The 25260-nt window shown below is 40.3% G+C and overlaps 7 protein-coding genes across 11 annotated transcripts in view; 4 read left to right on the top strand and 3 right to left on the bottom strand.

The window, feature by feature from the left end:
• The window catches only part of LOC108096512 (longitudinals lacking protein, isoforms F/I/K/T), a 63457-nt gene extending 59108 nt beyond the window's left edge, over positions 1 to 4349 (top strand). Inside the window, exon 6 of the mRNA XM_017198126.2 lies at positions 1975 to 4349. Coding sequence (XP_017053615.1) covers positions 1975 to 3299 — 1325 coding nt within the window. The 3' untranslated portion in view covers positions 3300 to 4349. The remainder of the gene's footprint in view (positions 1 to 1974) is intronic.
• LOC108096517 (peflin) lies at positions 4337 to 6385 on the bottom strand. The gene is made up of 5 exons (XM_017198147.1): positions 6272 to 6385; positions 5994 to 6210; positions 5562 to 5641; positions 5437 to 5500; positions 4337 to 4841 (listed from the first exon to the last, which is right to left on the bottom strand). Exons 1-5 carry the CDS (start codon positions 6278 to 6280, stop codon positions 4615 to 4617), a joined length of 597 nt encoding a protein of 198 aa, XP_017053636.1. The 5' UTR covers positions 6281 to 6385; the 3' UTR covers positions 4337 to 4614.
• Positions 6386 to 6426: 41 nt separating this feature from the next.
• On the top strand, positions 6427 to 7560 carry LOC108096516 (translin). Its single transcript, XM_017198145.1, has 5 exons — positions 6427 to 6569; positions 6624 to 6711; positions 6776 to 6872; positions 6937 to 7052; positions 7113 to 7560. The coding sequence occupies exons 1-5, from the start codon at positions 6495 to 6497 to the stop codon at positions 7442 to 7444; spliced, it is 708 nt and encodes a 235-aa protein (XP_017053634.1). The 5' UTR covers positions 6427 to 6494; the 3' UTR covers positions 7445 to 7560.
• A 464-nt stretch (positions 7561 to 8024) lies between these two features.
• On the top strand, positions 8025 to 17024 carry LOC108096514 (carnitine O-palmitoyltransferase 1, liver isoform). 3 transcript variants are annotated; one of them, XM_017198141.2, is made up of 9 exons: positions 8025 to 8204; positions 12915 to 13096; positions 13165 to 13902; positions 14292 to 14491; positions 14552 to 14890; positions 15004 to 15069; positions 15739 to 16120; positions 16183 to 16542; positions 16605 to 17024. In XM_017198141.2, the coding sequence occupies exons 2-9, from the start codon at positions 12956 to 12958 to the stop codon at positions 16725 to 16727; spliced, it is 2349 nt and encodes a 782-aa protein (XP_017053630.1). In that variant the 5' UTR covers positions 8025 to 8204; positions 12915 to 12955; the 3' UTR covers positions 16728 to 17024. The 3 variants fall into 3 exon arrangements, with proteins under 3 accessions (XP_017053630.1, XP_017053632.1, XP_017053631.1); XM_017198143.1 differs by lacking the exon at positions 15004 to 15069 and adding an exon at positions 15225 to 15284 and having other exon boundaries at positions 8026 to 8204; XM_017198142.2 differs by lacking the exon at positions 8025 to 8204 and adding an exon at positions 10875 to 11101.
• Positions 16986 to 17903, bottom strand: LOC108096518 (peptidyl-prolyl cis-trans isomerase-like 3). The gene is made up of 3 exons (XM_017198148.1): positions 17852 to 17903; positions 17551 to 17787; positions 16986 to 17293 (listed from the first exon to the last, which is right to left on the bottom strand). The coding sequence occupies exons 1-3, from the start codon at positions 17852 to 17854 to the stop codon at positions 17048 to 17050; spliced, it is 486 nt and encodes a 161-aa protein (XP_017053637.1). The 5' UTR covers positions 17855 to 17903; the 3' UTR covers positions 16986 to 17047.
• A 55-nt stretch (positions 17904 to 17958) lies between these two features.
• Positions 17959 to 20654, top strand: LOC108096930 (chromatin assembly factor 1 subunit B). The gene is made up of 2 exons (XM_017198883.2): positions 17959 to 18616; positions 18708 to 20654. Exons 1-2 carry the CDS (start codon positions 18027 to 18029, stop codon positions 20500 to 20502), a joined length of 2385 nt encoding a protein of 794 aa, XP_017054372.2. The 5' UTR covers positions 17959 to 18026; the 3' UTR covers positions 20503 to 20654.
• Positions 20655 to 21282: 628 nt separating this feature from the next.
• Positions 21283 to 25260, bottom strand: part of LOC108096671 (G protein alpha o subunit) — a 30187-nt gene continuing 26209 nt past the window's right edge. For all 3 annotated transcript variants that reach the window (XM_017198448.2, XM_017198449.2, XM_017198450.2), the window contains exon 8: positions 21283 to 25254. In XM_017198448.2, the coding sequence (XP_017053937.1) occupies positions 25067 to 25254 (188 nt within the window). In that variant the 3' untranslated portion in view covers positions 21283 to 25066. The remainder of the gene's footprint in view (positions 25255 to 25260) is intronic.

Here is a 25260-nt window from a genome sequence, read left to right on the forward strand (position 1 = left end):
AATGAAGATAATAGTTTAAAATAGAAATCATTGAAAAACTAAATTGATACAACATTAAGCCGTAGTTCTTTAAACCACATAAACAGCACTTCCTATATTAGTTTTTGTTTTCAAGCTTTAATTTTAAAGCAATCCTATTTAAAAAAAAAAACCCTCACCTAAAACTAGAAATCTCTTTAATTAAAGCTTATGTTTTCGTAGAGAAAAATAGCGGTTTGAGCTATGCAAGTTAGTTTGTATTTGTTTTGAAATACATTTTAAAAAATATTAGCTTTATTTTTACAATTTTTAAAGGATGCAATATCCTCATCATTTACAATAATAAATAGAAAAGCTTAAAGTCGCGAATACTTTTTATCATTTTTACTCTCTATCTACGGATCTGCGGATCTACAATTAGTTTTTGAAGTTGGGGTGAGTAATTTTCCACATCAAATTAAATTAACTTTCCCGCTGTTGACCTTGAAAATCCAACATGTATTCGGAACAGATGCATATGGAATTGGAAAACAAACATAAAAACACCACCGGAAGCTGGGTTTGCATTAGTTTTCACTGCGCCTGCTCGAAATGCTTTGAAAACCGCTCTTTCTCCCTCGCTAGCACAAACAGAGAGCGATTTTCCGCTCAGAGAAAGTTTTCCGTATTGCAGTTTTCCATAAATAGAAAGAGAGGAAGGGACAACAAACAGCCCACAACAACAACTGTTGAGTTAGGTAGAAAATCCCGAAAATAAATCAAGGATCCGAAGCGAAACCAAACCGAAAAAAGCAGGCAAACTACACTTGCTGTGCAACAGATACACACGCTCACACAGATACCCACACACACAGTCGCATTCAAAGGAGAATTTTCGAGACGCAGCTGCGTTTTTGGATTGAGGACTTGGATTGAAAATCCGTAAGCTAGAAACCAGACAGACAGTGCAGTTTCGATTGTGTTGCCGTGTGGACGCTTTTCGGTGTGTTGTTCGTGGGCGGAATGCAAATTTTGAGGCGGAAAAGCTTATCAAGTTTAAAAGTGGAATATTTAAATACATATTTGTAAACTTAAAATTAAATAATTATAAAGCTCCGCCCAGGACAACCACCAAAGCAAAGCCGCAACCTGCACTTAAATGTGCTTTTTAAACTGTGCTGTGTATTTGTGTTCAAGAAAATAATTTTATTTATATTTTGCATATTAAACTTATTGATGATTAAAAGTGATTCTAAACATTTTTAACCTTATTTAATAAACACTAGGTGCGAAAACAAATTTAAGAATAAAACACAAATACCAAACCCAGTCTAAAAGCATTTAAAAAATTGTTTAAAAAACATACATACAACTAATTAAATCATATTAATTTATTTTTAGGTACACCCAAACATTGGATTACTTCAGTGTAGTGTTATACGAGCGAAAACAAATTTATTTCATCATATCGCTAACCTATTCTTCTCTGTTTTTCTAGGTGTCTCAGGTAACGAGTTACATTTAAAATGGTTTCGGTTCAAAAACTCACTCACCACATAAAACCACCAACACATCAGCCACAACATCATCATCCATCACCAACAAAAAATAAAAACAGTGTTTTCATTTGCTGCAGCTTTTTAGTTTTATTTGTTTACGCCAAAAATGTGTTTTACCAAATTAATAAAAGTTATAAGTGTACTTTTGTTTATTGAATTAAAAAAGAAGACAAAAATAAAAACAAAGTTTCTGTGTTTTGTGTTATTTAATTTAAATTAATTTATTTTAATTCGTTGTAGTTATTTGCTTATCTTGATTATTAATTGCATGATTTTCATCTAACACCATTTTTTTGCCTAATCCCAGCAACCCGAGAGTTTTAACTTGCTTTTTCATTTGTCACAGCCCCATCAAAAAAACGTTCGACAAAGCTCAAAACGAAGGAACTTTTAACGGAGTTATTCGAAAAGTAAAGAAAGAAAGAAAAAACTAATCAAACTATGTTTCCGATTGCAGATTTGAGCAGGAAGGAGAACACAGCACCGGATTTGGCCAGCACCGCTGAGATTCAGCGCAGTTTCCAGAGGAGCATTCTCAATGGAAAGCACCGGGATGAGCAGAAGCTCCAGTTGCCAGGATCGCGACGCAAGCGACTCTCGGTCACCGAGGTGTCCGACATGCTCTTCGAGTTCTACAAGACCAAGTCGGCCAAGGTGCCCAAGCAGGAGCAGCCACATCGTCAGGTTTCGCCCACCTCCGGTGAGATCCTGGATCCATCGGCCATTCCGGCCATGGCCGCTTATGGATCAGCCTCCGAGACGGCCTCAAAAAACTTGAATGCTGATGAAATGATGCGGGTACAGAACACCACAACAGCTAATGTGGTGGGTGCTGCCGCTGGCGCCGCCGTCTCATTTCATCCCAGGCCCAAATTCACTCTGAAGACAGCGGAACCGCATTTGGGCGGTGTCACGGCCATACCCACTTCGGTCCTGGTGGCCAATAGTGCGGCTGCTTTGGCCCCCAAGCCGCAGGCAGCTGCGATTGCCGAGGCCCTGATGAGAAATGGATTACATAGCTTCCAGCAGCAGTTGCGCGCCCAGGAGATCCTGCGCCAACAGACTCCGCATCGTCGCATCAAGGAGGAGCACGAAGCCGCAGTCGGCACAAGCGAGATTACTCCCACCAAAATACTGGAGAACCTCTTGCGGAAACAGCAAGAGCGTGACCTCCGCCATTCGGAGTGCGAGAACGAACCGGGCTACTCGACGGAGGACGAGGATGAGGGGCGCTACCATGCCTTTGATGACATTCACCTGATGGAGCAAAGTGGTGGCAAGTTTGGCAATAACTCGGGCATGGGCATGTTCAATGCTAATACCCATGGAGGATCCGCCAACTCGATTTTGGACGCACACTCGCAGGCCTTCCGCAATTTGGAGTTTACCCTCAGCGAGTATGGTGGCAGCAGCAGCAACGGGAGCACCACCAGTCCCAATGGAATCGGTTTGGACGGAGAGCCGGTGTACGAGTGTCGTCACTGCGGCAAGAAGTACCGCTGGAAGTCCACACTGCGGCGCCACGAGAATGTCGAGTGCGGCGGCAAGGAGCCCTCGCATCAGTGTCCCTATTGCCCCTACAAATCGAAGCAACGCGGAAATCTCGGCGTCCACGTGAGGAAGCACCACACCGATCTGCCCCAGCTGCCCAGCAAGAGGCGATCCAAGTACTCGATAAAGGGCGAGAATGGATTGAGCGGTTCCTTGTCGGACGACTCGCAGGGCAAACTGATCATCGATTTCAATGTGAAGGCAGAGTGCTCGCAGCTTGATACCAAATAACTTAACTCCATGGGGACCGAGTGATGCTTCCATTTAATTTAAACATTTTTTTCGACTGGTGTCTTGATTTGTTCATTTGCGATTATTATTTCTTGTCATTCATGTGTCATCCCAAATATTTAATGTTTACTTGTAATAATTTATGTTATCTAAGCAAATGTAAACCAATCTAATCAAGCAAATAATCAAAGTAGTATTAAGGCCTTTTTCTCATGATGAAAACATTAGTTTTTAACTTTAAAATTGTATAAAACAAAAATCAATCAATCAATTATCAATTTTATAGTTACGAATTTTTGTGCAAATTATTAACAATGACAACACTCAAATATTTTTTATAAGGCCTCTATAAATTAAGAGATTAAACGCATTACGCTGCTGTCCAGAAAAAAAGTATTCTATAGAGCTCGCTTCGTGCGAATTTCCGAAATGTTTCCAGCATCTTGCCCAAAAACCTCTGCCATCCAACGATCTCTTAACTTGGCTTAAACAAGCTCTCTAGACAAAAAAAAAAAACGATTATACTCGATCGCTTCAATCGATGCCATTTACACTGATACTCTATGACTGATTAAGATTAAAGGAGATTATTTTTGATGCTATAATTGCGCTCAACATTACCCAATTTGGAAAAAAAAACTATTCCTTCCCCCGAAGACATTCGTTTCATATATTTATGGACCTTAAGACTGAGTTTTTGTATCTTAAAAATTATATACCTATGACCAAAAAGAAATTGGAACATCATACGATTCCCAAACCAAAAACCAAACACTTATTATGCCTAAATGTTTTATCTGATATTAATGTTTGTATTTTACCATTAAGCTTTTGTGCCGTCACATTGAATCGCCCAAGATTTTATGATTGTATACTAAATAAGATTGTAATTCCTAACTGCTTATCAACGTGATCACCGATCAACGAAGACACGATTACGAACTGTGGGGCAGTGTGACTGCTAACATATAAGACATGACTTTATAATGAACCTTTCATATATACAATGTTTACATTTTAAATAAAACACCATATTATAACTTTTAAAAATACATGTTTATAGTTTATTATTAGGCGCAAGAGACTTTGTACTATGATTGAGTCGGACTGCGATAACAAATACTTTTGAAATTTGATTCTGGTACCAGGAGATTGCAATGTGACTGTAGAGTGAGTAATGTATTACATATTAAAAAGCTAACAAACACCGTTGAAGTTTAAAGAAAATGCACGAAGCTCGGAATCTGATGCATGTAGTGAGTGTGCAAGAGTGTCGATATTGATTCTCTTGGAGTGGTTGCCCGGATAAGTTCTTTCAGTACGAGCAGCCAATGGCCACGGTGAGGAAATCCTCGAATCCGATGGTGATGGTTCCATTCTGCTGGGTGTCCCGCTGCCTGAAGGCTTCCGTAAAGCGCTGCACCTGCACGCAGAGCACGATGAACTGGTCCACCGACACCTCCTTATGGGTCTGCGGATCGCTCTTCTTCACCAGGAAATTGATGAACTCGGGAGTGAATCGAAAGCCCATCTGGGTAAAGGCTGAAAGGACATAGAATTATTTAACTTTATATTCAGTGCGGTTATCCTACTGTATTCATCGTATAGGTACTTTTAAAGTTGGTTTTAAAACAATATTATATTTTTTTTTACTCTAATGGGTTTGTTAAAATCAAACCAATTTCTTTATCTAAGAAAATTTATTTTAGGTGAATGATTTTTTTTGTTTTCATAGTTATAAAAATGTTGGATACCAGCTGATAGGAGATATCAAGAATTATAAACATTTGAAATCTGACTCACACAATGGTCTAACAATAAAATATTAATTTCGGCACGGCCCGTTTTTCTGAAAATCCATTGTGAATCATACGATTTGTTGTGGTAGGTTTTAATTTTTTCTTTAAAAATGGAACATTAATTTAAGCACGTTTGCATCTTATGTAAGGAAATTAGTTTGATCTAAAAACAGAATGAAAAACTAATTTAATATTTTTTTTAATGTTTGCTTTTCTGTTTGATTGACATTTTTTTTACTCTTAAATGATTTTATAGTAAATATTTAAAATGTGTTTTCCTAGACAGATTCCAGTTTTATATACAAACTCTTTTTATTTAAAAGCACTGTCTTACGTACCCTGGGTTAACTCCTGTTCTTCAATGTGTCCAGATGAGTCCTGGTCGTAGGTCTTGAAGACTTGCTGTAACAGTAAGGTCTCAATTAGTCGATGCACATAACTTGAAGAAGGTTCAAAAAATTACCAGCCATTGATTAATATAGTTGTAGAGCTTCTCGAACTCATAAACATCAATTGTGCCGCTGGCATCGTTGTCGAACATGCCTGGTGAAGTAAATTAAAAAAGGCGATAAAATACAACATAAATCCTAAGGTAAACAAATAAGATAGTGTCTAGCGCTCCAGGTGAGCTAAATAAATATGCAGGTGCCTTAAAACTGTTGCTTTACGATGGAACTTCCGTAACTCAACTCACTAATTGCAAAACGTTTGTCATACTTTTAATTATAGAACTACATGTGTGTGCTCTATAAAAAAAACTAGTACAACTTTTAAAGAACATCAGTAAGGGAATTTCCGTTTATGGAAGGTCTACTGTATATGTATACACCTCGGAAGTCAACTGACGTCACAGGTTCTGGGTAGGGAAACTATGGGAATTTTGGGAACTCCTTACTTATCATCAGTTTGCATGCGTTGTCCGAGAAGTGATCGCCACGCCCATTCACAAGTGCAGCCTGCAGCTCGGAGGCGTTGATCTTTCCAGATCGATCGCGGTCCACCATGGCGAACCATTGTTGTGCCTGGGGAGAAACTTGGGCATTTTGCGGCGGAAATGCTCCGGGCGGCGCGGCATAGCCTCCGGGCTGACCATACGGATTATAGCCTTGTCCCTACGGTTAGTTAAAAATTAATACTTTAATTCCACACGCTTATGCCCCACAAAGCACTCACATACGACATTTTGTCACGAGCCTGTTTCGATTCTAATTGGAACTGATTGACTAAACAAAATTAATAAGACTACGGATGGCAAACGGGCGTTAGCCAACACTGACTTTAGCAAGCGATAACAAGCGTGACTATCGATGATAGTTGACGGACTATTGCTTGGCTTAACTCCCATCTCGAAGACCGGCGTAAACAAGCAACAAAGCAAGAGAAATTGTAAGCAATAATGTCGAACTTTGTGAATTTGGACATCTTTTCAAACTACCAAAAGTACATTGACAATGAGCAGGAGCTCAGGGAGGTAGGTCCACTGGGATTGCTTAAGAGAACCCCTTGCTAAAACTCCCTATTTCAGAACATCCGCATTGTGGTGCGTGAAATCGAACATTTGGCCAAGGAAGCGCAAATTAAATTGCAAGTTATACACAGCGATTTGAGTCAGAGTTAGTATATAAATAAGACTTTGATTAGTTAGTTGGTGATTTATACTTTATTCTTGATTAATAGTTAGCGGTGCCTGTGGTTTGGCCCGAAAACAAATCGATGCCTGCGCCGAAAAGTACCAGAAATTGGCCAGCCTGGTGCCAGCTGGTCAATATTACAGGTGAGTCAGATGGTAAAAAACCATTACTCTCCATTGTAGGTGTCTAATAATACGCCTTCTGCAGATACTCCGACCATTGGACCTATATCACTCAGCGTTTGATCTTTCTCATTGCTTTGGTTATTTACCTGGAGGCGGGATTTTTGGTCACCCGCGAAACTGTGGCTGAAATGCTGGGATGTAAGTTTAATTAATCCCTCATTAATCCTGAAAATATATTATTCTTTCCTTTATCTACAGTAAAAACTTCTCAGGCAGATGGTTTTCATCTCGATGTGGAGGACTATTTACTGGGAATCCTTCAGTTGGCTTCAGAACTATCCCGGTTTGCCACCAATTCTGTAACAATGGGCGATTATGAGCGTCCCCTTAACATCTCGCATTTTATTGGAGATTTAAACACTGGCTTTCGTTTACTGAATCTGAAGAACGATGGTTTGAGGAAGCGTTTTGATGCCTTAAAGTACGATGTCAAGAAGATCGAAGAGGTCGTCTATGATGTCAGCATACGCGGATTGTCAAACAAGGACAAGGACCAGCAGGAGGAGCTGGCTGCTCCTGCAACCGAATAGTGGACTTTGTACCTAGACTAAGAGACAGTTTAATTAGGGCCTTAGTTAAGAAATACGAGTTCCATTTGAAAATGCATTTTATATTGATAAATATATATCTCATCTTTTGAACAGGATATCTTGTCTTTTAATGCTCAAGTTTTTTGAAAAGCTTTGTGCTGCGATCTTTTTATTGAAATTTTTTATATTTTTTTAATTAAAAATTATATTTTTAACCTTTAAAACTTTATTTAGTTATTTAAAAAAAATATTATTTTTAATTTTGTTAAACAACTTTAAAATTTTCATTTAAATTATTAAATGTTCCTAATGATAACATAGTATTAACCGAACCAAAATTCCTTTGCACTAGCACGGCAGAGTCTAGTTGTAAAATTATTTAGCAACGCTTAAAATAGCTTTTTACAAAATAATTTACCTGTGTAAAAGTTTAACCCTTTTGAAAGTTGTTTAGGCACCACCACTGGAACGCTGTGGTTGTTGTTTCTGGCCCGATCATATGGTGGGAATTGTGGTTGCTCTTCTTTGGCCGCTGCTTCCGTTTCGCTTTTGCTTCTCAGGCGCAGTTTTAGTCTCTCTTTCGCCATCACTTCGCTTACAACATTGCGCGCGCGTCTTTGCTTTTTTCGTCGTCCGCCGTCGTCCTTCATTTTGTGTTATTATTGTTATTTTTCCTGTGCGCTCTTTTTTGTTTCGTCTGTTTTGCAATTTAATTTAAAAGAGGATACTGCGTTTAAAGTATTGCATTTTCAAAAAAGAAGTAAGTTTAGGGAAATTAATCTGTAAAAATTGCGTTGCCCCACAAACCAGAAACTCTCACCGCCCCGCCCATTTAACGCCCCCGCCCCAAAAGCTGAATAAGAAAAACTCTAACCTGTTCAGCAATAATTAGGTCACAAATCTTATGAAAACTTGTTGCCCGAAATGGACACTAAAACAAATAGTAATGTATTTATTACAAAACTCTTGACGAGTCTCTAGCTGCCTGGTTGCTGCTTGTTTGTTTTAATTTTTTTACTTGCCATACGTAGTTGTTGTTTTGTGTTTTTCAAAACACGCTTTAATCGAAGCGGTTCAAAGTCCGAAACAAGTTTACGGAGAGGCTTAACGGGGAAATCTGTCTCGCTCTCTTTTGCTAGCCCCCTCTTCTTCGTCTTGAGTGGGAGGAGAAAAAAAATTGAGAGAGAGAGAGCTTTGCTGGTAAACATCTGTAAAACAAACACAAAACAGACACCCACACAAAAGCAAAGCAGGTGCAGCACTCTGTCTCTTCGTCTTTGCCTCTTTATTTTTCACTCTCTCTCTCTCAGCGAAAGGAAAATGAAAGAAAAGCTTAGCCAACTTAACAAAAAGTCAATATAATAAACCCAGAATCCATGAGTTAACTACTATGGAAAGTAGCAAAACCATTAGCTATTGACCTCCTCCATTGAGGGTTTACTTTTCATACCCACCGTTCATACCCATTAGGCTGAACAAGGGGGTGTATAGTGTTTTACAATCGTATTAAAAAAGGCAATAAATGTTAATTTTTTGAGAAATATTACTTATAAAACACAATAAGTAAATGTTATAGGGATTTCACACCACTAACGACCATGCCTAACTCAAAGTAGGTTACGCGGTGAAGTAGGTACTTAATAATAGTTGTCTTTAACAATGTAAATATCAATTTATAAATAGAATCGAATGACAACAGTTAACGGGGAACTTTTAATCCACACACTGAAAATTCAGGGTTACTTGAAGTTAAGTATTTGAAAGATAACGCTTGTAAAAAATTGACGCTAGTCTAGACCATCCTTAACACGAAACAGGTTACGGGTTTAAGTAGATACTCCAGAATAGTTTTCAATTATGTAAAATTGTAGTTCGGAGAACTTTTAAAGTACCGGGTACCTCAAAGTCGAGTAGCTGCAAGATACCCTACTTGTTTTTATTCATATTCGTTTCGCTTGCTTCGCTGGCAGCTGTGAATGATTTGCGAGGGGGTCGGATCCCAGGGCACAACTGGTTCCCAGCGCCTTTGTACCGCCCCTCAAGAGACCCACCTCGATCGTCTCGCTCTCGTTAGACATGCGTCGCTGCCTTGGTTGTTATTTTTCTTTCAGTCGGCGGTAGCCGTCGCACATTTCAAGTTTGCTGCGGTTCAAAGTCCAAACTCAAGATACAGATACCACCACAACTAGAAGCAACACATCTCACTTAAAATTTCAGATTAAATTATACGATTTGCTTAGACTTTCTTTTGGGTAGATGTACTAAGATCCCAGATAACCGATAAGAGGGTGATTTGTATGCCAAGTAGACGCTTTCAAAGCGTCACTGATTGCATTCTGATACCCTTTATATTCCTCTTATCTGAACCGCGTGCTCCGGCAAACTTATCGATTCCGCGAAATTGCGTACTACTAAATTTCACACAGGCCCCCCGCCACTGTTATTAGTGGACTTTCAACTATTAATAGTGGGCGATAGGGTTTATCGGTTAAGTTTGTTGTCGCTTATCTGGGTCTGTTTCATTGGTCAGTTTTCGATTGTAGAGTCAAATCAAGTAAGACTTGTTTTTCAGCTAGTTTATCAAGTAAACAAGCTGACTTTCCGTGTAACAGCGATAAGAACAGGTGTGGAGAGCGAATCTTCAGATTTGAAGTTGTTTACGAATGTAGATACATTTCTATCTGCGGTAAGGTCAAAGTCCCAGTGCCGAATTTAAAGCTCATTCATGACTTTATCTTTACGATACTGGGTTATGATATCACAAAAACGTGCCGTTAGATAATCACTTTGTGGGTGGTTTTTTTTTAAAGATAAAAAACCTAATGTCTTTAAATTTATCATGCACTTTAGACTTGAAATTCGTTTTATCTAGCCTATAAATACAAACAAACTTGTATTTGACATTGCTATATTGATTTTGTATGTTACCCAGCATTATGCATACGCTTAAGATTTATTAAACCTTTTGAAGGATACAGGATAAAAACTAATAAAAAGGAGTTGACTATGATCGCATAGATCTTTTTTAAGCTCACCTGATATTGCACCTAGTTTCTCAGAAATTTGTCTAGCCAAGTTGAAAACACATTTTCAAGAGCTGAAGACAAGACTAACTGAGTATACCCCTTCAGATGATGAGTGCAACCATTATATATTAAATGTTTTATTGGACCCCATGAGATATCCATTTCACCATGGCAGTGAGATAAGGCCCTATCGATCTGAAAAGGGTGGGCGGAGATGGCAAGTATATTCGCCGAATATCGCCGGTCAACACACTCGACAAGGCACCTACTCCCCTTTTCCACTCTCGGAGCCACCAGCCCCTCGACTTGTGACGCATCCATGTGGCAGAAAAGCACATCGACAATAATATCTCTGCGCTCCGATCCGAGTGCTTTTAAAAGACCCAAGCAAACCCGTTGTGCTCACAGTCGGTTCATTCAACGCTCGGCGTCCAACCGATCAAGTCGCTTTATAAAGAGCGGATCCAAAGAAAAAGTTCAGTAAAATATCTCGTGTGTGCATCTCGCCTAGGATTTTGCAATCGTCGTTTCCCCCAGAGTTTATAAATACCAATTCTACACACCGAAGTGCAATTAAAACAACGTGAATCAGGAAACAGTCTATTCCGAATTATTTAAATTCGCCGAGAAGGTTTGTTTGTGTTCTCTATTTATTTTTTACCCCGCTGAAGGTCGGAAAAGCGTAAACAACGAATAAATAAATAAGTTCTGCAAAGGTTGCATTTTTGCGGCTTACGTAGCCACCTTTCGGATCTTTTTCCTTGTGTTTATCTCGGTCCCGCTTCTGTGACCCAAATACTGGCACATGTTTTTGATAGTTGAAAAGTCTCACATAAATGTTATCAGCTGGCGAGGGGAATTTTTAGTGGTTACATAAAACCCGGCATAGGACCCGCCTCCCTCGCTAGTAAACACACTCATATAAGCACAAGGTCGGGCCCACTCGATCTAGAAACACACACACAACAATTTAAATTGTATGCAATATTATTAACGCTTTAGATCGCGTATAGGAAGAGATCACACGGTCGTGCAGACTGTGGAAAAAAATAATTCGTGGACTTTGTACCCTCGTGCCCAGCGAAAAAGATTTTATAAAAAAAAAGACAACAATTTGCTCATATTTCTATTTCTTTTATTGTTGCCCATACTATTCGGTAGAGTGGGTTGTTGTTGTTTTCCTCGCTGATACGCAAACAAATAAATGCCGGTAGTGGTCAGCGTTCAAATTATTAAGCATACGCCGCATAGTCGTCGCCTCAAACTGGGTCAAACGAAAATGAATTCGTATCTTTCGTATCTTGTTGTGGCTATTTCGAGTTGGAGCCAGTGTGGTCTTTCTGGTTTACTAATATGTTTATGGACAATAGATATCCGAACCGATGCACTGACCTTCACCAAGGTGTTTACTTCGACTCAAGGTTTATCTGGTCTAGAGTCTATCTAAACTTTCAAAACGCGGAGTGTCATTTTGGGCCTGCTATCTGAGGAACTTTATTCGCTTTATAAATAGATGTATAAAAATAAACATGCATGCATATGTATATGCAGTAGTATGCAGAGTTCCAAAGCTGAGTATAAACGCTGAGTAGCCAATCAAACGAAGTCACTATAGCTTTCAAATAGTTGTGCAATTTTATTGCAAATTGAATAGCTGCGAAGGTATAGAATTGCAGCTGCTCGGGGAAGCCCGCCACTTATTTATCAAAACAATTATTTTCTCCACGAGAAATGAAAAAGGCTCCGCTGAACTTTGATTTTCATTTGCCACTGAGAGTTCTTCTAGAATATAGTGCCAGCTGCTCGATGGATTGCTGCCTAGACCTAGAATCTCAGACGGACTCCATCGTTAGTCCGCTGATGATAACCCCAGCTGAACAAAACCGCGCTCAGTGACGTCAATCAATTGCATGTAAAGTGTTATGACATCGAGTACTGTGCGGTGTGTATTAATTAATTTATATGAAACGAATCCGAAGCGTGCGGTATTTCGTTGAACTTCGGACTGGCATTGCTCCAAACAAAACACTTCATAAAACAGATACACAAATGTGAAGTGTCTAAAATCTAAAACGCATTTTAGGTCAATTTCGAGGGTCTAACTTACTAAGATATTTTTTATGAATCACATGCTTTGGCTTGTCTGGCAATTTCCATTGCATCTTATCAGTGAGACGTTATTACGATTCTTTTAGTCCACAAAGCAGCAACTTATCGGGTTTTACACTTTGTTTTTGTGGGCATTCACCTTAGTTGAGGATTAAAAAATATTTTAATTTAGATTAAGATTCGAGTGGATTTTAATTGATGTTTTTTGATTTCCCTTTTATGAGGTTGTAAATTAAACTGTTTAACTTTTACGTTTGAAACCTTTTTTCTCAATAATTTACATTTTATATCTAACAAAACGGTTATAATTTAATAACGTTAATCTTGTTTTTCAGTATTTTTCTTGTACGTCGGATATAACTAGTAGCCTGCAGGTATGGCTGAAGCCCATGCCGCCGTGGCATTCTCATTTGCCATCACCCACGAGGGCTTCGACATCAACTATGACCACGAGGTGCTCAATTTGGTGTGGAACTCAGGAGTTCGCTCGTGGAAAAAGCGTTTGGCACGCGCTAGGGTAAGTCCAAATCACAGATTGTAATCCAAATAAAAAGAAAACTAACTGAATTGCTTTGCTTCTTACAGAATGGTGTGCGCAATGGCGTTTATCCGGCCCACATTCAGAGTCTTTGGCTGATCACGGCCATCGCAATGGGGCTACATTTTGCAGGGTATCAGGCTCCATTCGATCTGACCAATCGGATACTGGTTCACATGAGTTCCAACACAATTAACTGGCAGATTGCTGCCTGCTTTTTGTCTGCATTGGTGGTGTGGCTCTCCATCTGCTTCACCATGAGGTACACCCTCAAGTTGCTGCTCATGTACAAGGGCTGGATGTACGAGTCCAGAGCTCCCGGGAGTCGTGTCTCACTGCCCACCATGTTGTGGGTGGCTGTGGTGCGAGTGCTCTCCAGCTGGAACAAGCCTGGTCTGTACAGCTTCCAGGGATCTCTGCCTCGCTTGCCACTGCCCTCTGTTAAGGACACGATGACACGGTACCTGAGAAGCGTTCGTCCCCTGCTGGATGATGATAACTACACGCGAATGGAGCGACTGGCCAAGGAGTTCGAGCAGACCATCGGCAAAAAGCTGCAATGGTACCTCATCCTCAAGAGCTGGTGGTCCACCAACTACGTGTCGGATTGGTGGGAGGAGTACGTCTATCTGCGTGGTCGCAGTCCACTGTGCGTGAACAGCAACTTCTATGGCACGGATGCCATCTTCATGAACCTCACCGACAAACAGGCTGCACGAGCGGCCAATGTGATCTCTCTGTTGTTGAACTTCCGTCGATTGATCGAGCACCAGGAACTGCAGCCCGTAAGTTTAATATTATCATTCATGTCAAACTCTTAATTTAGAATCCTATGTTAGACTGTTTGCTTTAAGTAGCCATAAACTTTAACTAATATTTACTAGAAATTTTACGAGTGTTACGCGGATAAGCTAAGGTCATGAAGTTTCTAACGCCATAATTTAGACATTTATGAGCAATTCGTAAAACCCGTTTTGTTTTGTTCTGAATCAAATTTTATTGCCAGTTCTAAAATTATCTGCTAGGCATCTAAAAATACCTCATTAACCTCTCATTCACTCTTTAAAAAAACTGATATATATTGATAATTAAATCACAGAATATCAATTGATATTATGTTATCTGTTTTTAATATTTTAATGTTTTACTAATGAAATTTATAATTGCATTCCAGATCATGGTCCAGGGCATGATTCCTCTGTGCTCGTGGCAATACGAGCGTACCTTCAACACCGCACGTGTGCCCGGCCTGGAAACCGATCGTATTATCCACTACAGGGACTCGAACCACATTGTGGTTCTCCACAAAGGCTGCTACTACAAGATGCCCATCTATTACAAGGGCCGCATCCTGCGTCCTTGCGAGCTGCAAGTGTAAGTGTTATTTGGCCACGAACCTTCCAGTAATTGTATTAAGTATAATTTATTATGCAGGCAAATTGAGGAAATCCTGAAGGGAAAGGCTACACCCGTGGAAGGGGAGGAGCACTTGGCTGCCCTGACCGCCTGGAACCGATCCAAATGGGCGGAGGCGCGCAACACGTTCTTCTCATGGGGCGTTAATCATGTCTCCCTGCGAACCATCGAGTCTGCAGCCTTTGTACTCTCCCTGGACGATGAGCCCTTCGAGTTCGATCTGGCCAAACCGGAGCTGCTGGACAACTTTGGCAAGAAGCTGCTCCACGGCAATGGCTACAACCGCTGGTTCGACAAGTGCTTCACCGTCTGTGTGGGCACCAACGGACGCGTTGGCTTCAACGCCGAGCACACCTGGTAAGTGATCGCCAATCGCTTCCCCCAACTATTCCTTTCAGCCTCCAAAAATGTTTCCCGATTTGCCATATTCTTAACTATCTGAATCAATTTGTAAAATCACAAATTAAAAGGTCTGACGCCGCCATCGCCTCACACATGTGGGAGAACCTGATCGTCGATGATCTTGTATCGGATGGGTAATGACTTCCAATTCCTTTGCCCGCCTGCAATTTGTCGGTTTCGGTTGGCTGCATTCAGTTATCACCCATTGTACCAATTTTATTATTATTATTTTTATTAACTCCGGTTGTGGCCTAACAATTGATTTACACCATTTACACCTTCTTTATAGGGCCGATGCACCGGTTTTGGGACATCTATGGGAGTATATATTTGGTGATGATATTTATGGGTAAACACTTAGTTCCAAAGCACACACAAGCACTAAACAAAGCAATTCAAGTCATTTTGGCTCGAGCACGAGAGTCTCTAAGCGTTAAAAGCTTAAACGATCTTGCGATACAGTAAATATTAGTTGCAAGGAGCTAGCAAAAATTTAACAAAGTCCAAAATCAGAAAAGCGCATTCTCTACCTGAAAAATTGCTTAGATTAAAATATATAAATGGTGATCTTAATGGTTAGACCCAAACATATTATAATTTATTCTTTTTTTCTCCCTTCACTTTTATTTACTGTATATCCAAAGCTAATCAACCAAAAAAAAAAACAAACATTTATTTTATTTGGCTTTCGTGACTAACAACTATTACACAAAATTAACAAAAATCTTTGGTTATCGTTGCTTGTAAAACTAATATTGCGCTTTGTGAATGAAAATGCTAACCTATTTCTTGGAAACCTTTAGATATGATGAAACTGGTAACACCAAGGGCACACCTGAGTTCCAGCCACCTACACCCACTCGCCTTGCGTGGGATCTCAAGCCATGTCTGCCGCAGATCGAGGAGGCCACCATCGATGTGACCAAGCTGATCAACGAGGTCAATCTGCGCATTCTGGTGCACCAGGAGTACGGCAAGGGCTTCATGAAGAAGTGTCGAATCTCGCCCGATGCCTACATCCAAATGGCCCTGCAGTTGGCCTATTATCGTGATGCCGGCCGCTTCTCGCTGACCTACGAGGCTTCGATGACCCGTCTTTTCCGCGAAGGAAGAACTGAGACAGTGCGTCCCTGCACCATTGAGTCGTCTGCCTGGGTCAAGGCCATGCAGAATCCCAGTACAACTGTGAGATTTTAGTGTACATCGTAACAGGATCTTTATCTAATCTTTAATATTTTACTAAACAGAACGATGAGCGGGTGAAGCTGCTTCAGGAGGCCTGCGAACGGCATCAACTGGGCTACCAGGATGCCATGTGCGGACGTGGAATCGACAGGCACTTGTTCTGCCTGTACGTTGTATCCAAGTACCTGGAGGTTGACTCTCCCTTCCTCAACGAGGTGCTCAGCGAGCCCTGGCGCCTGTCCACTAGTCAGACTCCCCATGGCCAAACGCCGAAGATGGACCTGAAGAAGCATCCCAATTGCATCAGCGCCGGCGGCGGCTTTGGTCCCGTGGCCGATGATGGCTATGGTGTTTCGTACATCATTGCCGGAGAGAATCTAATATTCTTCCATATCTCAGCGAAGACCACGTGCCAGCAAACGGTAGGGTCTAACTATATATTTCTACATAAACAAATCTATAACTAATCCTATTTCCAATGCAGGATGTGCATCGCTTCGCGCAGAACATATCGCAGGCTTTGGCCGACATTCGCAGCATGTTTGAGCAGCATATGAAGGACCATCCGAAGCCCGCCAAAAAACTCACAAACGGCGCCTCCACATAATCCACTTAGTCCAAGTAGTCGAGATTCTTGTTAGCATTTGTTTTAACCTTTCCTAGTTGATCGTTTTAAACACATCTGATACATCCGTCTAGTGTAAGTTCCAAATTAAGTGCAAAAGTCGTCGAGAGTTATACACATAAACAATGCAATTTTTTATAAACAATTGTGACTTGGCTGATTTTAAGATTTAGTCATTAGGTACTTTTGCACAATATTTGATGCTTCTCAATCAATTAGTTTGTAATCGAAGAAATCGTGTAAGCTTAAGTGCTATAAATATATTTCAGTTTAAGCATATGATTGGAAGTTTGTGTACTCTATCACGTCGCCAAGGGATTGGCATGTATGGTCACGCCGTTGATCTTCTTGTCCACATGGGGACGGTAGTTCTTGGGGTTGACGGGCAGTTTTTCCAGCTCATCTAGGGCATCAAAGCCATCAATGACACGTCCAAAGAGCGTGTACTTTAAGTCCAAATTTGGTTGGGCGGCGTATGTGATGAAGAACTGGCTGGCATTGGCATTGGGACCATTATTTGCCATCGAGACCATTCCACGATCCGTATGCTAAAGGAATAAGAAAGGAAAATTTGAGAGGTCAGGAAAATTTTTTGTTTTAATCCTAATATGTAATTCAGTAAAGGATATACCAAAAAAAATGTTGTATTCAAAACATTTTTACTAATGAAAAGTATAACCAAATTAGCTCCGCGTTACGTGAAATTCAATATACCCAAAGCCTTTAATTATACAGGGTATTACAGTCAGCCGGCATGGCTAAAATGAATATTATTTTTGCGCTATTCTGCCCTCGACCAACTCACCTTAATGGTTTCCTTGAACTCATCGTCAAATTTCTGTCCCCAAATGGACTGTCCATTCTTTCCTGTGTTGGTAGGATCCCCAGTTTGGACAATAAACCCTTTTATGTTCCGGATGAAGACGCAGCCACTGTAATAATCGCTGGCGCACAAGGCCAGGAAATTCTCGCAGGCTTTTGGGCAGGCATCGCAGAACAGCTCTATTTTGAGGTCACCCACGTCGGTATGAAGCGTTACGGACTGTAAAAAGCAAAGCAAAATCAATTAAAACCCGGAAAAACCAGAAAAACAAACTTTTGTTTACCATTTTCAAAGTGTGAGTGCAGCCCTGGCTTATCACATCCTGTGGCTCTGCATATCGATAATTTAAATCGATATCACTTTTGGTATTCTGTTGACCATTGGTCACACTTTTGGGCGCGAAATCTGCCGCATAAAAACATTTTTCGCACTCAATAAAGGCCAATTAAGTAAACAGCATGAAGTGCAAGATACCAGAAATCTCGTGGCACAACCGCGATCCCGTTCTGAGTGTGGACATTCAGCAAAATGGGCAGGGACTACGTTCGCCGGCGATGTGTCGACTGGCCTCCGGTGGCACCGATGCCCATGTCCTCATTTGGTACGTGAACCGTGGGGATGATGCCGAGGGCGTGAATTTGGACCTGGCTGCCGATCTCTCCCGCCATCAACGCGCCGTCAACACAGTCAGATGGTCACCAAATGGCGAACTCCTGGCCTCCGGCGATGATGAAAGTGTCGTGTTCATCTGGAAACAGAAGGCCGACCACGAAGTGATTAATATTGTGGACGCTGACGGATGCAGCGAGCAAGACAAGGAGGTCTGGATGACCCTGAAAGTACTGCGCGGACATCGCGAGGATATCTACGACCTCAGCTGGGCACCCAACTCAATGTTTCTAGTCACCGGATCCGTTGACAACACCGCAATGTTGTGGGACGTCCACAAGGGCAAGTCGCTGGTCATTCTCGACGACCATAAGGGTTATGTACAGGGCGTGGCCTGGGATCCCTGCAATCAGTACATCGCGACCATGAGCACCGACAGGTAGGCAGAACAGAATTAACCAAATAATTTTCTTGAGCTATAACCTATCCAAAGTTTTTCCAATAACTAAATTAATTTAATTTTCTTTTAGGCAAATGCGCATATTTGATGCGAATACCAAGCGAGTGCTCCACCGGGTTAGCAAATGCGGTTTCCCGGTCAAGGAAGGTCACGAGATGGACGGCAAGAGTATACGGCTCTACCATGATGGCACCTTACCGACCTTCTTTCGACGTTTGTGCTTCACTCCCGATGGCAAGCTGCTCCTTACGCCCGCGGGAATCACCGACTACGACGGTGTGGTGAAGCCCATAAACACCACCTACGGGTTCAGTCGCTATGATCTGTCCAAACCCGCCTTCGTACTGCCTTTTCCCAACGAATATGCGGTGGCCGTTCGCTGCTCTCCGGTTCTGTACCGTCTGAGACCGTACAATGCGGAGAAGAACCCGCCAATTATCAAGCTGCCGTACCGAATGATCTATGCTGTGGCTACAAAGAACTCGGTTTTCTTTTACGATACTCAGCAGTCTGTACCGTTTGCCATTGTATCGAACATTCACTACTCCAGGCTTACCGATCTAACTTGGTCCAGTGACGGAACTGTTCTGATCGTGTCTAGTACCGATGGCTTTTGCTCCTTGCTGACCTTCGAACCAAATGAACTGGGCGAACGCTACGAGGAAATGGATGCAGTGCTGAGCGCTGCCCTAAAATATTCGGAGAACGTGCCGCTGCCCAAGAAAAAAAAGAACAAGCTTCGCAAAGCATCTTCGGATGAGATTGTAGCTACAAGGAAACCTCTGCAGGAGAAGACCAAACCTAATACAAATGCGAAGGCTGCAGGAAATGGAATTAAAGAGGAGGGCGAGACCGATTTGGATGCCGAGAACGATTCCTCCATGCACAGTGCCAGTTCGTCCAACTCCAACAGTCCCAAATCGAAGCCAAAGGAGGAGGTCAAGCCCACACCAATTGCCTTCCGACGTTCGCCCCGTAAAGTTACGACCACGCCAATGCCGATTGCTATTCGCAGAGCCCCGCGTAAGCCAGAAGAGAGTGAAGAAAGCAAGTCATCCAAGGCTAAAAGTGATGCTGAAGTTACATCTTCAGAAACTCCTAAGGTTACGACCACGCCAATGCCGATTGCTATACGTAGAGCGCCGCGTAAGCCAGAAGAGAGTGAAGAAAACAAGTCATCCAAGGCTAAAAGTGATGCTGAAGTTACATCTTCAGAAACTCCTAAAGTAGAGAAGTCAGACGTCATGGCATCCCCTGTAAAGCGAAAGATCAGTACTGAGGCAGTGCCTCCAACAGAGACATCACAGCCTGCAATTGTGTTGATTCCCGGCATCGGCAAGGAAATCATTAGTTCGGATGAGAAGTTTGAGTCGCCGGAGAAGAAGTCTCGACCCGCCACGCCTATCCAAGTGCGTCGCCAGCCCAGGACTCCTGGAAGCTCCAGCTCCTTCAATCTAACGCCGAAAAGCCAACCCGCCAAACAAGCCACTCCGATTGCCGTTAGGCGAACTCCCCGCGTACTCGTCGAAATGCCCGTCAACTCGCCTGTGGTGCCAATGGAAGAGGCCATGGATGCCTGGCCCCTCGAGGAGGGCATTACACCCCTGCCAACAACAAAAAAGGATTCACAAGAGCCTCTGCCGGAGGTCAAGAAGACGGAAACGAAACAGGCTGCGGTTATCGCCGCAAGCGAGGTCACTTGTGAGCGAACGGAGGACATTCGCCTGGTCTACGAGGACACGCAGGAGGGAACCCCAATCAAGGCTGCGGAACCAACGCCATCCACGCCCACCAACAAGACGCCACGGCGTGTTTCCTTGCGAACCATTTCCACGCCGAAGTCGAAAAAGAAACTTTTAGAGTAGGCATTGCAATAGATTAGTCTTACAGATTTATACAAGGGGAATTCCTAAAACCGAATACGGTTTTAGGCCAAATTGGGGTTACCCCATATAATTTGTGAAAAAGAGTATCATCAAAATTCCAAAATAAAACATGAGACAAGGTTTAAAAAAAATTGTTTTACCTCCGGTTCTAATAAAAATTTGAAATCGGTACTTTATCTAAAAGTGCCCGACTGTACTGAAATATCTATGGTAACAATACTCTTTTGAGTTCCGGTAGCATAGAGGACAATCGTAAGTGCGAGAATGGTACAGTTGCCAATCTTTGATCTGTCGCTGTCTTCCAAGATACTTGCCTACCTGTCATTTAATAAGTTATATGACAGAAGTGCGCTACTGTACCCAGAAAAGAAAACATTTTTGAAGTGGGTAGGTTTTACCTGTTCGTAGGTTAAAACACGCATGTCCCTCATCTTGGATGAGTCAACTCCAAAAAGTGTCTTCATAAAAAATACAGCAGATTGATATAATGTCTGCTGTATTTTTTAGACAAAATCATCAATATCGAAGTAATAAAGATTTTTTATTTATGTTTCCATAATTTTACCGATTCTTTTTATGTCAGCTATATGATTTAGATATTTTAATCCGTTTAATCTAATGAAAAAATAAAAGTTTTGAACATTTGGAAAAAACAGTTCAAAAAATAAATTGAAATTATAGTACCCTCCGTAAGGTATCAATCATATTTCGATTAAAACGAGGATTGGTATGCCTTTGGGAATAAAAACATGAGACATGTTTTGGTTTTATTTATATTTATTTAAATTGTAGATGATCTCTAACGTTTTGAGTTTCTTTTACATACAAACATTTTGGTTTTGTTATTTCAGTTTTTATATCATTACTTTATGTTTTATATATTATTTTAAATTTTTAATTCAACGATTCAAATTCATTCATCATTTTCGAGCTTAGTTAAATTCTGTGGCTCGCTTCAATCTCAATTTAAAACTTTTCCATGGGCCATTAGCTACACATTATCCACGTGGGTCAATAGAGAGAGAAAAGGAGCTCAAGAATTGAGGAGAATTATATTTCCACATACGTTATTATAAGTATATAAATAGTTTGCCATATACAAGTTAAACAAATCTGATCTGCTACATGGGACAACCAAAGCATTTTGAATTAGGCTACAAATAAGATTAGATACAGTGTCTAAACTTCGTCTAACCTATAATCTTTGTTCCACGTGCCACCGTCCTGTCTTTCCTCCAGCTCCTCTTAAATCCCAAATATTTGTTTTTCGCCACATACAAAAAATCGTGTGTCTGAATGTCCTGCGACATTTGATTCGAATTAATTAACATTACCTTTGTTAGCTCTTTATGGATTTCACTTTTAAATGTTTTAACTGCTATTAAAGTAATTTTAGTAGTGGTGCGGCTTGCGTTTTAATGATTTATGTGGGTGTGTGGAGCAAAGAGGTGTATGAGCTTTAGAAAAATATGAATTATGTTTGATTCCATTTCCGATCCACTCTATTCCGTTTAGTATTGAAAATATGCAAAAAGTTTAGTCGATATACTGCGGTTAACACTATGCTGTACTATATGAACGAATGTTGCTATTACATGAATGCTGTTTTCTTTTATTTATTTAGTTTTGCGATCTCGGTTGATTCAAAAAGTTGAGCGACGTTGAGGAGGAAAATTAAAGTCGCTACCGTATGAGTATTCGATTAATAATTATTTACGAGAAAAATATAGTACATATGTATGTATGTATGTAGCAATTTGTTGATCTCCCTTTACTAAATATATTTATTTAAATTTATATATCTGTATATATAGACCGACCTTGTTTACTTTGTCACGAAGGTAAATGAATAACTTTGTTGTTTGTGGCTTAATTAAATTGTCAATAAATATATCGATTTGGTATTTATTTATAGTTACATACAATTATTGAACTCTTTGTTCTTGATCTTCTGCATTACTGGTCAAGTGACTATATACTGATCATCTGCTGGTTTTTTTTACCCAAATTTCGAAGCCAGCAGCAACAATGTAATCTATTTCATGCAAAACCTTTTTCTGGCTGTAAGAAAATCATGAAACAATAACGAAAATAACAAAATGGCTGTTGGTTTTTGTTTTTGAATAAATAGTTTTATTTGAAAATGGTTTTTGCGTTTTTGTTTTTTTCTTTTTGGTTGAATTTTACAAGTTGAATGGAAAATACATACGTATTAAATATTACAGTATTTGGTTGGGCCAGGATATAGAAGAGGGGATGGGTGGGGGGTCATGGAAATGGGAAAGTGTTGGCTGACCTAAGTAAATGCTTAGAAGTGAATGTTCGCTGATCAGTGTTTTTAAAATCTAGGAATTGTACGGATTTTGTGGCCAACACAACTTTTGAAAAGTTTCACTGGATTTGCTGGGGCTTCCATTGAAAAACCAAAACGATTTCGTTAAGCTTCTTGCAAATTGTCCTTTCTTTTTGTTGAATGTCAAATAATATTTATTTCGCTAATAAACTTACTTAGTTGATGTTTAAGTTGTTTGTGTTTTGTGTGCGTTTACATAAATTAGGCTTAAAAACTATAAAACATAAATGGCTTTCCGTCCAACTAGAGCAAGAGCACAAGTGAGGGGACTTCCAGTTAAGGAGGAGAAGTAGGAGGAGGAGGAGAAGACTGGGCAGATACAAAAGAAATACTATAAAAATAACAATATAAATTCATTGCAGCTAAATCGTTGTGTAAAATCAAAATGCACAAAATACATACATACAAAGCATATACATAATAATTATAATAATAAGTCTAATCAAACAATTCAACATACTCGGGGTTAAATGCCATTCGCTAGATACAGTCACATACACATATGTAGGTACATGTATGAAGATGTTTATCATTAAAAGTAGAATTTATAAATTATTATATTATTACATACAATCCTTAGTTTCATTGTGGGAGATTTGAGTTCTGCGTTCCATTCATTTTCATTTTCATTTTGATTCATTTCTTTTGTGTGGGTGTGTGCGTAGATATGGCAAAAATATATAGCATGCTTTTGTGCGCCGTCAAAGTTGAATTATGTTTTGATCATCGCTGATTTGCCTTGCTCCTCGTATAAATGCCACAAATCATTGTAAATTACAACAAATCAGCTTATTAAGTGAATTAAATTATAGTTAGTTTGTGTCCAGTGTGTGCGTGTGTGTTTTTTTGTGTGTGTGTTGCCAGCTAAACTTCCTCTATACACGTAAATTCAACAAATTACAATTTACACTGAAATGTATCAATCAATCAATCATCGATGACTGCTGCTCTTTACATAAGTTAGTTAAGTGGCCACGTATGCATTACTTTACTTGTCCTTTTTTCAGATTTTTAGTTTAGTTTTGCTTCGTTTTTGTTCTTGTAAATACAATAGATAGAGTTTTATATCCGTTTCATTTATCTTTAAATTAGACTTAAACGTTAAAGATTTGCCTTCCATATTTTGTGTTTTCTTTTCCTCACTTGTTTTGGTTTTTTGGTTTGTTATATAATATTTACTTTAGCCCACACGCTGACACGCAATCAAATTAATGTTATTATTTCCTTTGCCGCTGGATTTTGTTGAAACTTTCGAACTTAAGTCTAAACAAGCATGACAAATGCAGAGTGTTGATGGCATGAATAATTTCAAAGAGAGATTGCAACAGGAAACATTTAATATATAATATTTATATATATATATATATGTATAGAAGTGTATGTATATATATATGCGGTATATGTAGATATACGCTCGTTTGGTTTTTGTTTAATAAATACATGAGGAAACTAAACTACACATAAATTATGAAATTCTATAAAAATTATTCAGACCAAACAACAACTATATGCAATGCTGGCGCTTGTGTATGTCGTGTGAGTGTGAGTGTGTTAGTGTCATGTCGTACATGTGGCTTTGCATAATGCATATGTATGTGTTTGTATATGTATGTATATAGGAAATGCCTTTCAATCAAACTGCCTTTTTGTTTTTGTTGTTGATGTTGTTGTTGTTCGCAAATGTGACTTCTCTCGCGTGTTTTAGTGTCAGCTGTCAGCTGCCCGCTGCCTCATTATCATTGTCGCCCTGATCATCATTAGCATTATTTATCTGCATCAATATTATCATCGATATTATGTAATGTACTTGTCGCTTATTTCCCACATATATCTCATCCATCCGGGATAACCGTTCCGTTCCGTCCGTCCGTCCGTCCATCCGTCCGTTTGCCGTTTTTTTGTTAAACAAATAAAGGTTCTTTGGGCTTTGCTTGTTCAGTGTTCAGTGTCCTGTGTCCAGTGTCCTGTGTGTTTTTTGTGTGTGGTTGCGGTTGGTTGGTTCTATCATCTGCTCTTAAATTGTTTGGTTTTTTGATCAATGCTGGTGGGTTGTTGTGCTCCCGCGCTGCTCTTTAATACCGTTACGGTGTTCCCTGCTAACGCCCCCATTCTGCTCCACATCATCATCATCATCGTTATCATCATCAACATCGTCATAATCATCATCGGGATTCGGCTTGGGAATCCTCCTTAGTACAGTCCACAGCCGCGCAGGTTGTTTGCTATGATGACATCGGTGACAGCATCGAATACAAACTGAATGTTGTTGGTATCTGTGGCACACGTCATGTGGCAGTAGATTTCTTTTGAGGTTGATTTGTTTTTCGCTTCAAATTGAGCCTGAATGTAAGCAGCCGCCTCGCCGTACTCCTGTCCACCTGGAC

Source organism: Drosophila ficusphila, unplaced genomic scaffold (assembly GCF_018152265.1).
Source record: "Drosophila ficusphila isolate 14025-0441.05 unplaced genomic scaffold, ASM1815226v1 contig_414, whole genome shotgun sequence".
NCBI classification, from domain to species: domain Eukaryota; kingdom Metazoa; phylum Arthropoda; class Insecta; order Diptera; family Drosophilidae; genus Drosophila; species Drosophila ficusphila.

What these genes read in the sequence shown, in the direction of transcription:
- LOC108096517 (XM_017198147.1), bottom strand. An exon ending in CGCATGCAAACTGATGATAA is followed by an intron (nt 5,642 to 5,993) that starts GTAAGGAGTTCC and finishes TTACTTCACCAG; the next exon opens with GCATGTTCGACAACGATGCC. An exon ending in AGAACAGGAGTTAACCCAGG is followed by an intron (nt 4,842 to 5,436) that starts GTACGTAAGACA and finishes ATGTCCTTTCAG; the next exon opens with CCTTTACCCAGATGGGCTTT.
- LOC108096516 (XM_017198145.1), top strand. Translation starts at nt 6,495, where the DNA reads ATGTCGAACTTTGTGAATTTGGACATCTTTTCAAACTACCAAAAGTAC. An exon ending in ATGAGCAGGAGCTCAGGGAG is followed by an intron (nt 6,570 to 6,623) that starts GTAGGTCCACTG and finishes TCCCTATTTCAG; the next exon opens with AACATCCGCATTGTGGTGCG. An exon ending in ACACAGCGATTTGAGTCAGA is followed by an intron (nt 6,712 to 6,775) that starts GTTAGTATATAA and finishes CTTGATTAATAG; the next exon opens with TTAGCGGTGCCTGTGGTTTG.
- LOC108096514 (XM_017198141.2), top strand. Translation starts at nt 12,956, where the DNA reads ATGGCTGAAGCCCATGCCGCCGTGGCATTCTCATTTGCCATCACCCAC. An exon ending in TGCAGAATCCCAGTACAACT is followed by an intron (nt 16,121 to 16,182) that starts GTGAGATTTTAG and finishes TTTACTAAACAG; the next exon opens with AACGATGAGCGGGTGAAGCT. An exon ending in AGACCACGTGCCAGCAAACG is followed by an intron (nt 16,543 to 16,604) that starts GTAGGGTCTAAC and finishes TTTCCAATGCAG; the next exon opens with GATGTGCATCGCTTCGCGCA.
- LOC108096518 (XM_017198148.1), bottom strand. An exon ending in AGTTCAAGGAAACCATTAAG is followed by an intron (nt 17,294 to 17,550) that starts GTGAGTTGGTCG and finishes TTATTCCTTTAG; the next exon opens with CATACGGATCGTGGAATGGT.
- LOC108096930 (XM_017198883.2), top strand. Translation starts at nt 18,027, where the DNA reads ATGAAGTGCAAGATACCAGAAATCTCGTGGCACAACCGCGATCCCGTT. An exon ending in GCGACCATGAGCACCGACAG is followed by an intron (nt 18,617 to 18,707) that starts GTAGGCAGAACA and finishes ATTTTCTTTTAG; the next exon opens with GCAAATGCGCATATTTGATG.